Below are 15,040 nucleotides of genomic sequence, written 5' to 3' on the forward strand. Positions count from 1 at the left end.
CAGAGAAATTCAAAAAATCATAGGGACATAGTATAAGGACATACACTCCATTAAGTTTGAAAATCTGAAAGAAATGATGGTTTCCTTGATTTATATGACCTACCTAAATTAAATCAAGATGCGATTAACCACTTAAATAGACTTATAGCAAGTATGGAGATCCAAGCAGTTATCAAATATCTCCCAACTAAAAAAAGTCCAGGCCTAGATGGATTCACTGGTAAATTTTACCAGACCTTCGTGGAAAAACTAACACCAATGCTTCTTAAACTTTTCCATAAAATAGAAAAAGAAGGAATCCTACCAAATTCCTTCTACGAAGCCAGCATCTCCCTGATACCAAAACCAGGCAAAGATAGAACAGAAAAAGAAAATTACAGACAAATCTCCCTCATGAACATAGATGCAAAAAAATTTTCAAAAGAATATTGGCAATCAGAATACAAGAATATATCAGAATGATCATTCACCCTGACCAAGTAGGCTTTATCCCAGAGATACAGGGATGGTTTAACATATGCAAATCAATAAATGTAATACATTACATAGATAGACTGAAGGACAAAAATCACATGATCGGAGCTGGGCATGGTGGCTCACGCCTTTAATCCCAGCACTTGGGAGGCAGAGACAGGAGGATCGCTGTGAGTTCGAGGCCACCCTGAGACTCCATAGTGAATTCCAGGTCAGCCTGGGCTAGAGTGAGACCCTACCTCGAAAAACGAAAAAAAAAAAAAAAAAAGTCACAGGATCATCTCATTAGATGCAGAAAAAATATTTGACAAAAACCAACATGCCCTCATGATAAAAGTCCTACAGAGACTGGGAATAGAAGGAACATATTTCAACATAATACAGAATCACTCCCTTTCACAATTATATCAAAAAATAAATAAAGTAACTTGGAATAAACCTAACCAAGGAAGTGAAGGATATCTACAATGAAAACTTCAAAACAATCAAGACAGAAATTGCAGAAAACACTAGGAAATGGAAAGACATCACTTGTTCTTGGATCGGAAGAATCAATATTGTGAAAATGATAATCTTTCTGAAAGCAATCGACACATTTAATGCAATCCCCAACAAAATTCAGAAGGCATTCTTTACAGAAATAGAAAAAACAATCCAAAAATTCACTTGGAAGCACAAAAAGCCTCAAATATCTAAAACAATTTTGAGCAAAAAAAAATAAGGCTGGTGGTATCACCATACCTGATTTTAACCTATAGTACAGAGCCATAGTAACAAAAACAGCATGGTACTGGCACAAAAGCAGACATGTAGACCAATGGAACAGATTAGAGGACCCAGATATAAGTCCAGGTAGCTACAGCCACCTGATCTTCAACAAAAATGCCAAAAATACTATGGAACGAAATAGAGAGTTCTCTAAAGAATAAATATGGATGGCATATCAACATCTAAAAAATGTTCTACATCCTTAATCATCAGGGAAATGCAGATTAAAACTACATTGAGATTCCATCTCATTCCTGTCAGATTGGCTACCATCATGAAAACAAATGACCTTAACTGATGGCGAGGATGTGGAAAAAGAGGAACCCTTCTACACTGTTGGTGGAAATGCAATCTGACCCAGCCATTGTGGAAATCAGTGTGGAGGTTCCTGAGACAGCTAAAAATAAATCTACCCTATGACCCAGCTATAGCACTCCTAGGCATATATCCTAAGGACTTGTCTTACTATCTTAGAGATACTTACTCAACCATGTTTATTGCCACTTTATTAACAATAGCTAGGAAATGGAACCAGCCTAGATGTCCCTCAACTGATGAGTGGATAATGAAGATGTGGCACATTTACACAATGGAACTCTACTCAGCAGTGAAGAAAAATGAAGTTATAAAATTTGTAGGAAAATGGACTGATCTGGAAAGGATTACACTTTGTTTAAGCCGAACATTGCATGCTCTCTCTCATATGTGGATCCTAGCTACAAATGATTGGACTTCTGTGTGAATAGGAAGAAAACTTAGTAGCAGAGGCCAGTAAGCTAGAAAGGAGATATAAATGGAATAGAAAGGGAGGGAGGAGGGGACTTAATAGGATGGTAGTGTACATATGTAAGTAGAATAACAGATTAATGGGGGTGAAAAGGCCTAAATGAGGTCAGGGGAAGTGACTGAGTAAAGAAAGGTGGAGGGTGGGCTAATCAAAATCTAAGAGGATATAAATAAGTCATATGAAAACCTACTCTTTTGGACAATGGATCCCTCAGGAGTCATAGATTGTTACTAGAAAATTTTGAGTGGCAGGGACGGGACATCTTCCAGTGAGTTGTAGGCCAGGGAGGTCCCTGATGCCCCCAGAACATCAGAGGCCATTGCTGGGGCCCTTGTTTTCCCACCAGGGATAGATGGTAAGACCCAGTTGCTGAAGACTCCACATACTTGGGCTGCAAGGCCACTGAGAAATCCTGTTGGAACTGAGCTGAAAATCTCTTCCATGTATGCCAGCTAACAAAGCTGGAAAAAGCCATGCTGCATGCAGTTCAATGGGAGAGAGAGAAATCACCAATGACAATACTCAGCAGTGGACACTGCAAGCCTTATATTTTGCTAGGCAGGCCAAATGAGCCAGCAGGTGCAATTAGTAGTACCTCTGTTATGGGGGAAACCAACTGCCCTATAATTTGACGGGAGGCCCACTCCATGGGAGGGAATACATCCCTGATACTGAAAACCTACAACAGGGGTAGTCATGAGCCCCAGGGGTGTAACGGCTCCTGTTGTGTGGCTTAATGTATATACTATGCTCACCAAAATGCCCAGTAGACACTTCTCTTAATGTTCATACCTAAATATTTATGCTACTCCCACTTTGGTTAGATAACTTTCTCTTTTCAGATGGCAGTGACCTTGGGATGACTCAGAAGGCACCATGGTGCTAAGAAGACATGACAGAGGAGTGCTCAGCACTGTAATATCTCTATCACACCTTCCAAGGCTCAGGGTCCATTGCGGAAGAGGTGGCAGAAAGAATGTAAGTACCAAAGGAAGGGTAGGACTCCTTACAACGTGCTCCCTCCAGACACAAAATGGCCTGGATATCCATGACCTCACAGTGCTTGACACTACCGACACAAGACCATCACAATAGGAGGAAAAGATCATGACATCAGAATAAAAGAGACACTGGCTGAGAGGGGGAGGGGATATGATGGAGAGTGGAGTTTCAAAGGGGAAAGTGCAGGGAGGGAGGGAATTACCATGGGATATTGTTTACAATCATGGAAGTTGTCAATAAAAAGTAATTAAATTAAAAGAAAAGATTTATTTTTAATGGGGCTGGAGGGATGGCTTAGCAATTAAGGCATTTGCCTGCAAAGCCAAAGGACCCCAGTTTGTTTCCCCAGGACCCATATATGCCAGATGCCCAAGGTGGTGCATGCATCTGGAGTTCATCTGCAGTTGCTGGAGGCCTTGTTGTGCCCATTCTCTCTCTGTCTCACTCTCTATCTCTTTCTCTCTCTATGAAATAATAAATAAATAAATATATTTAAAAAATAAGATTTATTTTTATTTATGTATTAGAGACAGAGAGAAGGAGAGAGAGAGAGAGAAAGAGAGAATGCGTGTACCAGGGCCTCTAACCACTGCAAACAAACTCCAGACACATGCACCACCATGTGCATCTGGCTTGCGAGGGACCTGGAAAATCGAACCTGGTTCCTTTTGCTTAGTAGGCATGATGTACCTTAACCACTGAGCCATCTTTCCAGCCCCATGATTTCTTATAAACTAAGAAATTAAATGATAAATGAATTCCTTAAAAACAGAGTTTACCTCTGGTTGCATTTTACTTGTGGGAACGAAATAACCTTTAACTTTCCTGAGAGAAGAAAGAATTCATATGAGACTACAATGGAAAAATCAACCCAAGTTCTACATGTTAACATGAAGGTCTATCCATTCACTAAACTAGCTCCTGAACCAACTGCTCATATGCTTAGTTGGATTCTAAAGAAAATCACCATTTTATTCCATTTTATTCCATTACATTGCTGAGAAGCAGAAAGCAAACTTACCTCTGGAGGTAACTGCAGAAGGCCTGTCAGTAAATTCAGCCTCCCTCTATGGGGCATCCCAATGATGACGTCAGTTATTCCACTGTAGGCTGACATTTTTAACACCTCGTGGAAAAAGCCCATCATGCTTTCAGCCCCTTCGCCTCCATATCGCTTCACGGTGGCAAATTTGGTGGCCAAAAAGTGGTCAAACTCCTATGAAACACACATATTAGCTGCTAGAAGATAGCCAACTGCTTAGGTGCAAAGCAGACGTGTGTGCCTCTGTCGTAAGACCCCACATTGTTATAGTGGCCACACCTGTGCACCTTCACTACATGTCCCAGGAGACATCACAAAACAGGGCACCTTTCCTAAAGATACTGGGCACAGAACAGGTTGTAAAGAAAGAACCTGAGTGGTAGGATCAACTTCCCCAAGAACACCTCGTTAAGTAAGTGTCCTCTACACTAGATGAGGAGTGGTGATCTCTGTGGCCTCCCCCAGTACATCAGGTTTAGCAGAGGCTCTACAGGACTGCTTAAGCGAGGCCTCACACTATCCAGCTGTCCAGATTACTGGGAAGAGGCTTCTTGCCACCTGGACATGCCTGAGTCCTGATCATAGCCCTGGTGGACATCCGGTTCAGTTTTCCAAGCATAGTCTTTTGATTATTTCAGGAAACAAAATGATACATAACATCTGAAGGATTTTGTAATCTTTTTGTTTTTTGGTTTGTCTTTTGAGGTAGGGTCTCACTCTAGCCCAAGCTGGCCTGGAGCTCACTCTGCAGTTCCAGGCCGGCTTGAATTCACAGTGATCTTCCTACCTCTGCCTCCTGAGTGCTGGGATTAAAGGCGTGCAGCCCCACGCCCGGCTTTGCTCATCTTTTATACAATGGGTAGACAAATGGAATAAAGTATTGTGAGGCCAAGGAGAATCTGCAGCTCAACTTTCTTGTGGCGATCTACTCTGTTTCTACATGGAGTGGTGTGTGTTCTATTATCTATTGTTTTAAAGTGATGGAGGACAAATGGGGATAAGTAGAGAGAGTTAATGCTTTACTTTCTTCTCATCATAACTATGCATCTTTGTAGAAAATGAGATGGCCTATTCCACTAATACTAGCTACTGGGTTTTTTGTTTTGTTTTGTTTTGTTTTTTTCCATGGTAGGGCCCAGGCTAACCTGGAATTAAGTTTCAGGGTGGCCTCGCTCCTCCTATCTCTGCCTCCCAAGTGCTGGGATTAAAGACGTGCACCACTACACCCAGCAGCTAGCTGCTCATTTTATACCTGAGATTCTAGCAATAGTTTTGACAAATGTTTTCGCTCTTCTGTGGTAAATATCTCCTTTTTCAGCTCCTCAAACCGTCTGGCAAACCAGTCTTTCTCCTCCTGGCTCTGAAGTTGGGCCGTTTCAATAGATACTGGCCCACAGTAGATGTGGTTCAAATAGGTTAATACTTCCTCAAGAGAAGCTTCTTCCTTGCCCATGTTCAACAATCCTATGAAATGGAATCAAAAGGATCATATCAAAGAACAATCAAGCACTCATCAAATTAACTGTGGAACATACCAAAACAGTGTAAGTTATTAACTTCAGTTGTTATCAATGGTTATTAAGATTTCCCCAGCCAGGTGTGGTGGCACACTCCTTTAATCTCAGCACTTGGGAGGCAGAGGTAAGTTTAAAGCCATCCTGAGAGTACATATTGAATTCCAAGTCAGCCTGGACTAGAGTGAAACCCTATCTCAAAAAAAAACAACAAAAAAAAAAAGATTTTCCCTTTACGGCTGGAGAGATGACTTATTGGTTAAAGGCATTTGCTTGCAAAGCCTGATGGCCTGTATTCAATTCCTGAGTATCCAATGTAAAGCCAGATGCACAAAGAGTTGCATGTGTCTGGAGTTCGTTTACAGTGGCTAGAGGCCCTGGTATACCCATTCTCTCTTCCTCTTTCTCTCTCCTTGCAAAAAAAAAAAAAAAAAGCCGAAGGGCTAGAGACATGGCTCCGTGGTTAAGAGCTTGCCTACAAAGCCAAAAGAACCAAATTCAATTCCCCAGTACCCACGTAAAGCCAGATGCACAAAGTGGAACATGCATACTTGGAGGCCCTGGCCCATCCATTCTCTCTGTCTCTCTTCTCTGCTTGCAAATAAATAAATAAAAGTCTTTCAAAAATGCTAGAGAGGGAGGGAATACTTTCTTCACAAGGACATAACTCTAATGTTTCAAGCCAATTTTAATGATATAGTAACTTCATTCTAAATTTTATACTTGTGGGCTAGGAATTCATCTCAGTGGTACAGAGCTTGCCTAGCATGTACAAGGTCCTGTGTTCTGTCTGTGGCATCACAGTAACAATGTAAATAACACAATATAGGACCCCAAGATCATGATCTGAGCCAGGCCCAATTCTGTCGTTACTGTTTTAGTTCCCAGACAGGGCAAGAAAATGGGATTAAGGAGTGTAGGCTTTGGAATGGAAGTAGATCTACACTTTTACTCTATGTCTGCCACTTAGCAGCTATAATTACTTAAGTTCTCTGAATCTGATTCCCCATCAGTAAAATGAAGATGGCAACTACTTTTTAGGAGAGGTTGTAAAAATGAATCAACATAATATGTGTAAAGTGTGTGGTTCCTAACAAAAGTTCAATATGTTGTGTGTGTGTGGAGGCCACAGGTCAATGTCAAGTACCTTCCCTCAATCATCTTCTACCTTATTTTCTGAGACAATGTCTCTCATTGAACCTGTAGCTTACCAATTTGGATAGACTAGTTAGCTAGTAAGCCCCAGGGATTCTCCTATCTCTATTTCCCCAGTACTGGGATTACAAAAACATGCTTCTCCATCTGGCTTGTGCATAGGTGCCGGGGGTCCAAACTTAGATCTTCATATTTGTGCAGCAAGTACTTCTCCAACTGAGCCATCTCCCTAGCCATTAGTGTGGTTTTGGATACAGAAGAAATATGCCCATGCAGAAGACCATTCTGGAACCTCAAGTGTGCTCCTTCTGAGGGCAACTGAACATGCCCTTCCTTGTCTGCTGTCCTGATAGAAGCCTCCAATCCAGGGCACGTGGCTCTTCAAGAACAAAGCAAGGTGCCTACATCATGAGGTTTCTCTACCCCACCCAGGTACCTCCTTACCTGTGGTAGTGAAGGGTCCCTGCAGAGTCTGCACAAGGGCTTGGATTTCAGGCACAGTGTCCAGCAGGGCTTGTCCAGGGAAGAGGGGATTGATTTGTGCTGCTTTGTGGCCATGCTCACAATATACTGTCACCAACCTGGCAAGGCCATGATCAACTAAATTGGAGAAAACAAACCGTGAGGAGATGTCCACAGACTATAAAAAACAGGCTTTTCATTGCCAAGACCCTTGATTTCCCACCAGGAATAGGTGGTAAGATCCTATTACTGAAGACTCCATATACTTGGGCTGCAAGGTCACTGACAGATCCTGCTGGAGCTGAGCTGAAAACCTCCTCCATGTAGACTAGTTGACAAAAAGCTATAAAAAACTATGATGCATGCAATTTCATGGAGAAAGAGAAATCACCAGTGGAGATACTCAACAGTGGACACTGCAAGCCTTGAATTTGGCCAGCCAGGCCAAATGAGCCAACAGGTGCAATAGTGGCATGTCTGTTATGGGGGAAACCAACTGCTTTCTAATTGGACTGAAGGCCTGCTCTCCAGGGGAGGGAATACATCTCTGATACTAAAAGCATATAACAGGTGCCCTAAGGGTGTAACCTCTGCTGGTGTCTGGCTGAATGTATATACTATGCTCACCAAACTGCCAGGTAAGCACTTCTCTTCATGTTCATACCCCTATATCAATGCTACTCTCACTTTTGGTTAAAGAAGCTTCTCTTTTCAGGTGGCAGTGACCTTGGGATGACGCAGAGGCACCATGGTGCCGAGAAGAATTGACAGAGGATTGTTCAGCACTGAAATACCTCTATCACACCTTCCAAGGCTCAGGGTCCATTGCAGAAGAGGTGACAGAAAGAATGTAAGAGCCAAAGAAAGGGTAGGACTCCTTACAATGTGCTCCACCATACACAAAATGGCCCGGATATCCATGACCTCGCAGTATCTGACACTACCTACACAAGAGCATCATAATAGGAGGGAAAGATGATGACATCAAAATAAAAGAGAAGCTGACTGAGAGGGGGAGGGGATACGATGGAGAGTAGAGTTTCAAAGGGGAAAGTGTGAGGAGGGAGGGAATTATCATGGGTTATTGTCTATAATTATGGAAGTTGTTAATAAAAAAATTAAACACTAAAAAAAAAAAACAGGCTTTTTAAAGAAGACAGTGAAGCCTTAGACATTTAAAGGAAGCAAAGGTAGGAGGATCACTACAAGTTCAAGGCCACCCTGAGACAACATAGTGAATTCCAGGTCAGCCTGGGCTAGAGTGAGACCCTACCTTGAAAAAAAAAAAAAAGAAAAAAGAAAAACCAACTTAATCTGAGCTGGGCGCAGCGGTACATTACATGTCTTTAATCCCAGCACTCAGGAGGCAGAGGTGGGAGGATTGTTGTTTGAGGCCAGCCTGAGACTACAGAGTGAATTCCAGGTTAGTCTGGGCTACAGTGAGACCCGATTTCAAAAAAAAAAAAAAAAAAAACCTAACATAATCCAGACTAACACACATGTTGCCCTAAATTTATCGTTTGATATGTAAAGTCCATGAAATAAAAAAAAATCAAGGGCTAGAGAGATGGCTTAGCAGTTAAGTGCTTGCCTGTGAAGCCTAAGGACCCCGGTTCGAGGCTCAATTCCCCAAGACCCACATTAGCCAGATGCACAAGGGGGGCGCATGCGTCTGGAGTTCATTTGCAGTGGCTGGAGGCCCTGGCACACCCATTCTCTCCCTCTCTCTCTCTCTCTCTCTGTGTCACTTTCAAATAAATAAATAAAAATAAACAATTTAAAAAAATCAAAAACCAGCAACAAAAAAAGAGTTAGAACTGAGCACACAATTGTAAAAATAACTGTACATGTGGGTAAATATTGCAAAAGAATTTCCCAATAGAAAATAATTATCAAGTGCTCGCTTTGGCAGCACATGCACTAAAACTGGAATGGTACAGAGAAGATTAGCATGGCCCCATGCAAGCATGACACACAGATTCATGAAGCATTCCATATTTTTAAAAAATAAAAGAATTATTAAGATACTAAGATTAAACTGAGTGTGCCAGCTCAAATCTGGAATCCCAGTACTCCGGAGGCTGAGGCAGAAGGACAGCTATGAGTTCAAGGCCAGCCTGAGCTACAAAGTAAATCCCAAGTCAACCTGGACTCAAACTGAAGGAGAAACAGGAGTAAGATCGCTTTTTTTTTTTTTTTTTTTTGGTTCTTCGAGGTAGGGTCTCACTCTAGCCCAGGCTGACCTGGAATTCACTATGGAGTCTCAGGATGGCCTCGAACTCATGACCATCCTTCTCCCTCTGCCTCCCCAGTGCTGGGATTAAAGGCATGCATCACCACGCCCGGCTCAAGATCGCTTTGCAGGCAGTTAGTTAGGGACAGAAGCCCAAAGAGGGAACGAAGAGATGCTACTCTACCTGCCCTGGCAGAACTAGAACTCCGCATCTGATCCAGTTTCACCCAACAAGACCAGGAGCAATTCCTAGCAACAGCGCCCCCTACCGCTTCCACGATCTAGCACACCTGGGTGGGCTGGTCCCTCAAGATCCGCCCTTGAGTCCATGAACCAATAAACCCTCTCCTGAATCTGGTTATAAGGCTCAACATAATTGGAGGTCTGATCCACACACAAGAAGCTAACCACTTGGGTAAGACCCTTTTTTTCTTCTTCCAGTGATTGTTTGCACACCAGCGTGTAAGTCTGGTTCCAGCCTGGCTGAGAAGCGGGATGGGCGGGGCCGCTTCTGCAGGGGCATTTTCCACTTGCCTTCTAATGTGTCTTACTTTGGGGTGCTTTCTTGTTTTGTTACCGGTACGATTTTTCTTTATCTCTGAGTCCTTCACTATTTCTTAATCATCTCTGGTCTTTTATGTGAAGGGGATCTTTCAGTCCATATCCTCTGCCTTCCACCCATGTGGCTCCATGTGCCTCCTCCACTGCCCTGTCAGCCCCAGACACTTCCCTGATGGAGAGATTCTCTCCAACTCCCCTCTCCCTTTCCAGCCGGGCAAGGAGGAAAAATCTCCTCTGGCTTGAGTCTTTTCAGCTAGCCTCCTCCCAGGATCTTGATTCCTTCTACAATAAACCTCATAATTTCTCCCTAAATAAAATTAATAATTCATAATTTACTCTTCTCAGAGTCCATTTTCTCAATTCTTTGTTAAAATGTGCAAGAACCCAAAGCTTGGGGTTGACAGACCTGGGGAGGAAGCCTGAACCCCCAAATCCTGCATCATGAGACTCTCCCTGAACAAGGAAAAGATGAGCATCCATTTGCAATTGCAAGAGACCCTGGTACACATATGCATGTATGCATGCACACACACACACACACACACACACACACACAAATAAATAAATAAAGTTTGTTTGTTTTTTAAAGAGAGAACATATTTGAGCCAGATGAGATGGTGCATGCCTTAAATCCTAACACTAAGGAGGTCGAGGTAGGAGAATCACTATATATTCAGAGCTGGTGTGAGCTGCAGAGTAAATTTTAGGTCAGCATGGGCAAGAGGTTACCATGTCTCAAAAGAAACAATACAGGGCTGGAGAGATGGCTTAGCCGTTAAGATGCTGAAGGACCCTGGTTTGATTCCCCATACCCACGTAAGCCAGATGCACATGGTGGCACATGCATCTGCAATTCGTTTGCAGTGGCTAGAGGCCCTGGCTCACTCATTCTCACTCTTTCTCTCAAATAAATAAATAAAAATTTTATATATATATCAAAGGCTGGAGAGATTGCTTAGGGGTTAAGGCGCTTGCTGGCAAAGCCAAAGGACCCAGGTTCAATTTCCCAGTAGCTGGAATTCACAAGGTGGTACATGCATCTGGAGTTGTTTGCAGTGGCTAAAGGTACTTGGTGCTCCCATTCTCCCTCACACACACACTCTCTCTCTCCTTCTATCTGCATTTTTTTCTCTCTCAAATAAATAAGTAAATAAAATATTTTTTTTTAAGGGATGGAGAGATGGCTTGCAAAGTCTGACTGCCTTGGTTTGACTCCCCAGGACCCATGTAGAATAAAGCCAGATGCACAAAGTGGTACATGCATCTGGAGTTTGTGTGCAGTGGCAGGAGCCCCTGCAGCACCAATTCTCTCACTCTGCTTACAAATAAGTTTAAAAAAAAATATTGTTTTTTAAAAAGCAAAACAGACAGGTGTGGTGGTGCACACCTTTAATCCCACCACTTGGGAGGCAGAGGTAGAAGGATCACCATGAATTCCAGGCTACCCTGAGAGTAGATAGTGAATTCCAGGTCAGCCTGAGCTAGAGTGAGAGACCCTACTGTGAAAAACAAAACAACAACAACAACAAAAAGGGTTCTTAACTCTGGCCAGAAAAACACACACACCACCAAAATAGCTGCAATTGAGTACTGATTGTGCATATATGGTGTGGGTGATAGTTCATGAAATTCTAGGCTCTGAGAAAAATGCATGTTCTCCAGAGATAATGACTTTGAGTCAAACTTGGAGGAGAGGCAGTGGCCAAAGGGGTAGTGGACCATGGTGGCCACCGTATATAAAATAAGTTCCAGAGATGTTTGTTATCCATAGCAGCCCAAAGTGATTGGGGTTTTTTGTTTGTTTGTTGGGTTTTTAAAATTATTATTATTTGGTTTTTCGAGGTAGGGTCTGTAGCCCAGGCTGATCTGGAATTCACTATGAAGTCTCAGGGGTGGCCTTGAACTCATGGCGATCCTCCTACCTCTGCCTCCCCAGTGCTGTGATTAAAGGTGTGCACCACCACGCCTGGCTCCAAAGTGATTCTGAACTACTAGCCTAGGTTTTTCCAAGGCAAGCTTAATTCTCAAATGCAAGGCTGCTAATAGAAACTGAGGGAAAACCTCAAAGCAGATCATAATAGCTGTTCACAAAGTTTTAACTCAGCACACAGTAACCTGATCTTAGAAGAAGGCAATGCCAAATTTGGCCTGTGCATGCATCATCCTTTATGACTATACCAGAGTTGGCCAAGAATGGATGTGGACAACTTGCTACAGAATCATCTAGATTTAAGGGTGCAGGGATACATGTTTCAGGGCTAGAGGGTGTACTCAGTGGTAGAGCACTTGCAAGCACTCACAATAACTCCCAGTTTGATCTCCAGAAAACAAAATAAAACAAAACAAAAAAAACAGGAAGAGGTACATATTTCTGAGTCTCATTTCATCTCAGATCTGAACTTGAACCTGGGGGAAATGAAAAGGAGCCAGGGCTGGGAACTGACCATTTAAATGCAGAAATCACTGTTAATGCACAAGAACTTTGAGGAAAGCAAATAAATTCCAGGGAGCTTCAAGCAGTATCTCAGTGGTAGGGAAGGCCCCAGGTCCAATCCCCAATACAAAAAAAAAAAAAAAGAAAAAAAGAAAAAAGAATTCCAGACACACAAATTACAAAGTGAAACAAAATACCTAGCCTTACAAAGTCAGAGTTAACAATCTTAAAAAAAAAAAAAAAAACAAACTAACAATATAGTTAGTTGGCCAAGAAACTTCTAAAGGAACCCCACTACATGCAAAAGAAAGAAATGTCCCCTAAGTTAAACAGCAAAATACTGATTCCAGTGTGTGATGTAAGAGTCAAAGTTCAGGTGTGTAGACGAAAAGGATCTTCAACAATCTAATCTTTGGATCAAAGATCTCAACAATTTCCTGTTAATAATCTGCTTGCATCTATCTTCAATTTTGTGAGGACAAATAAATATAAAATAGATTTTGAGCAAAAATTCAGTACTCAGAATTAGGATGCAACGATTCATTCAAACAAAAACTAAAAATCGAGCCGGGTGTGGTGGCACACTCGGAGGCAGAGGTAGGAGGATTGCCATGAGTTCGAGGCCACCCTGAGACTCCATAATGAATTCCAGGTCAGCCTGGGCTAGAGTGAGACCTTACCTAGAAAGACAAAAAAACAAAACAAAACAAAACAAAAAAAACCAAACAACTGAAAATCGCCCAGCATGGTGGCGCACGCCTTTAATTCCAGCCATCGGGAGGCAGATGTAGGAGGATCGCAGTGAGTTCGAGGCCACCCTGAGACTACGGAGTGAATTCCAGGTCAGCCTGAGCTAGAGTGAACCCTTACCTTAAAATAAAACAAAACAAGCCGGGCGTGGTGGCGCACGCCTTTAATCCCAGCACTCGGGAGGCAGAGGTAGGAGGATCGCCATGAGTTCAAGGCCACCCTGAGACCCCATAGTGAATTCCAGGTCAGCCTGGGCTAGAGTGAGACCCTACCTCGAAAAAAAAAGAAAAAAGAAAAAAGAAAAAAAATAAAAATAAAAACAAACAAAAACCCCTAAAACTCATGTGCGCTAATATATCAAAAGCTCGCAGTAACTTGATTCGAACATTAGCAGTTTTAAACTCGGCAGGTACCGTGAAAGGCTAGCTAGATAGAAGAAACAATAAAAAGAATCACTGTTGGCTGAGACCAGCACATACGAATCGCCTTCTTCCGAGGTAGCACAGACCTGTCCCGGGCACATCCCCATGCACACAGCGGACTTGGAGATGGCCTTGGAAATGTATCCTCCAGTCAACCAGCGAGCTGGAACATGCAAGAACAGACCTGCCTCCCACAGACCCGCCTGGACAAAGAGCTAAATTCTCACAGTTACGAGCGAGGAATAGAAGAGAGGCTCGTCTAAGAAAATGGGGTTCGGGGGACTACCCAAACGTGGAAACAACGGCCAGGTGTCCCCAGCTGCAACACCCACGCCCGCCTCGGTCCCCGCAGCTCGCCTTCCTCCCCCAGGCTGCACCCTCTCTCACAGGTCGGACCCTTGACTCCTAACACCCCTTTCATTAAAAAAAAAAAAAAGTTTTATTTTTATTTATCTATTATATGAGAGAGGCGGGGCGGGGGGGGGAGTGAGGGAAGAGACAGAGATATACAGAGAGAATGGGCGCTCCAGGGAATCCAGCCACTGCAAGTGAACTCCAGACGCTCGCTCCACCCTGTGCAGAAATTGGCTTACGTGGGTCCTGGAGATTCAAACGGGGTCCCCAGGCTTCGCAGGCAACGCCTTAACCGGCAAGCCATCTCTCCAGCCCCAAATGCAAGAGACTTTTTATGGAGGCCGAAGGAGGAGCTTAACTCATCACCTCCACAGAGACCCAGAGAAACTGCGAAGGAGTGACAGGCTGGGCTGCTGTGGGTGACCAAAAACAATGACTGAAGGATCATGCTGAGTGCGTAGCGGCACCAACTTGGAAACTTGCAGATTCGAGAGCAAGCTGGCAAAGAACAAACAAACAGAAAAGCCACTTCCCGGGCTGGAGGTTAAAGGCGCTGGCTTGTAACGCCTGACAGCCTGGGTTCAACTCCAGCACCCCTTTTCAAGAGCGCCCCAGCGCCAGCCGGACGCCGAGGCCCCGGGTACCCGCCTCCACCCGCAGCACCCCGACCTGAGCGACGCGCCAGGCCGCCCCCGGGCTCGCCGCGCGCCGGCTTCCTCGGCCGGTATCCGTAGACGCCCCTCTCCGTCTGGTAGCCGCGCCGGAGGAGAAACGGCGAGGTCCGGCTGAGGGTCTTGCCGGCTGCTGCCACAGTTGGCGAGGCCATGTCCAGCCCGGGCCGGGCGCGGGGGAGACGGCGGAGGGAGCGCCGCGGAGGGACGCCCGGGACGCGAGGCTCGCGCCGGGTCAGGGAGCCCCGCGCGCCACGCCGGAGCCTGGGGCCCCGCCCCGGGACAACGCCCCCGAGCCTCATTGGCTGAGGGGTGGCTTCTCTGATCCAATCACAGGCTGTAAAATAGGAGGCGTGGCCATGGGGCGGGGGGGGGGTGAGGGCAGGAGGAGCAATCCCAAGGCCACCTGGG

General features: G+C 44.2%; 1 protein-coding gene and 1 non-coding gene across 2 annotated transcripts in view; one reads left to right on the top strand and one right to left on the bottom strand.

Annotated features, from left to right (window-relative positions):
• Dhtkd1 (dehydrogenase E1 and transketolase domain containing 1) overlaps positions 1 to 14,815 on the bottom strand; it is a 50,365-nt gene extending 35,550 nt beyond the window's left edge. Inside the window, exons 1-4 of the mRNA XM_004662338.2 lie at positions 14,628 to 14,815; positions 7,187 to 7,342; positions 5,326 to 5,537; positions 4,053 to 4,247 (exon numbers count right to left, since the gene is read on the bottom strand). Of these exons, the coding sequence (XP_004662395.2) occupies positions 4,053 to 4,247; positions 5,326 to 5,537; positions 7,187 to 7,342; positions 14,628 to 14,784 (720 nt within the window). The 5' untranslated portion in view covers positions 14,785 to 14,815. The remainder of the gene's footprint in view (positions 1 to 4,052; positions 4,248 to 5,325; positions 5,538 to 7,186; positions 7,343 to 14,627) is intronic.
• On the top strand, positions 9,101 to 9,206 carry LOC123455167. The gene has a single exon (XR_006633725.1). It is a non-coding gene; the product is annotated as a U6 spliceosomal RNA (small nuclear RNA).
• Positions 14,816 to 15,040: the final 225 nt, after the last annotated feature.

Source organism: Jaculus jaculus, chromosome 15 (genome assembly GCF_020740685.1).
Source record: "Jaculus jaculus isolate mJacJac1 chromosome 15, mJacJac1.mat.Y.cur, whole genome shotgun sequence".
NCBI lineage: Eukaryota > Metazoa > Chordata > Mammalia > Rodentia > Dipodidae > Jaculus > Jaculus jaculus.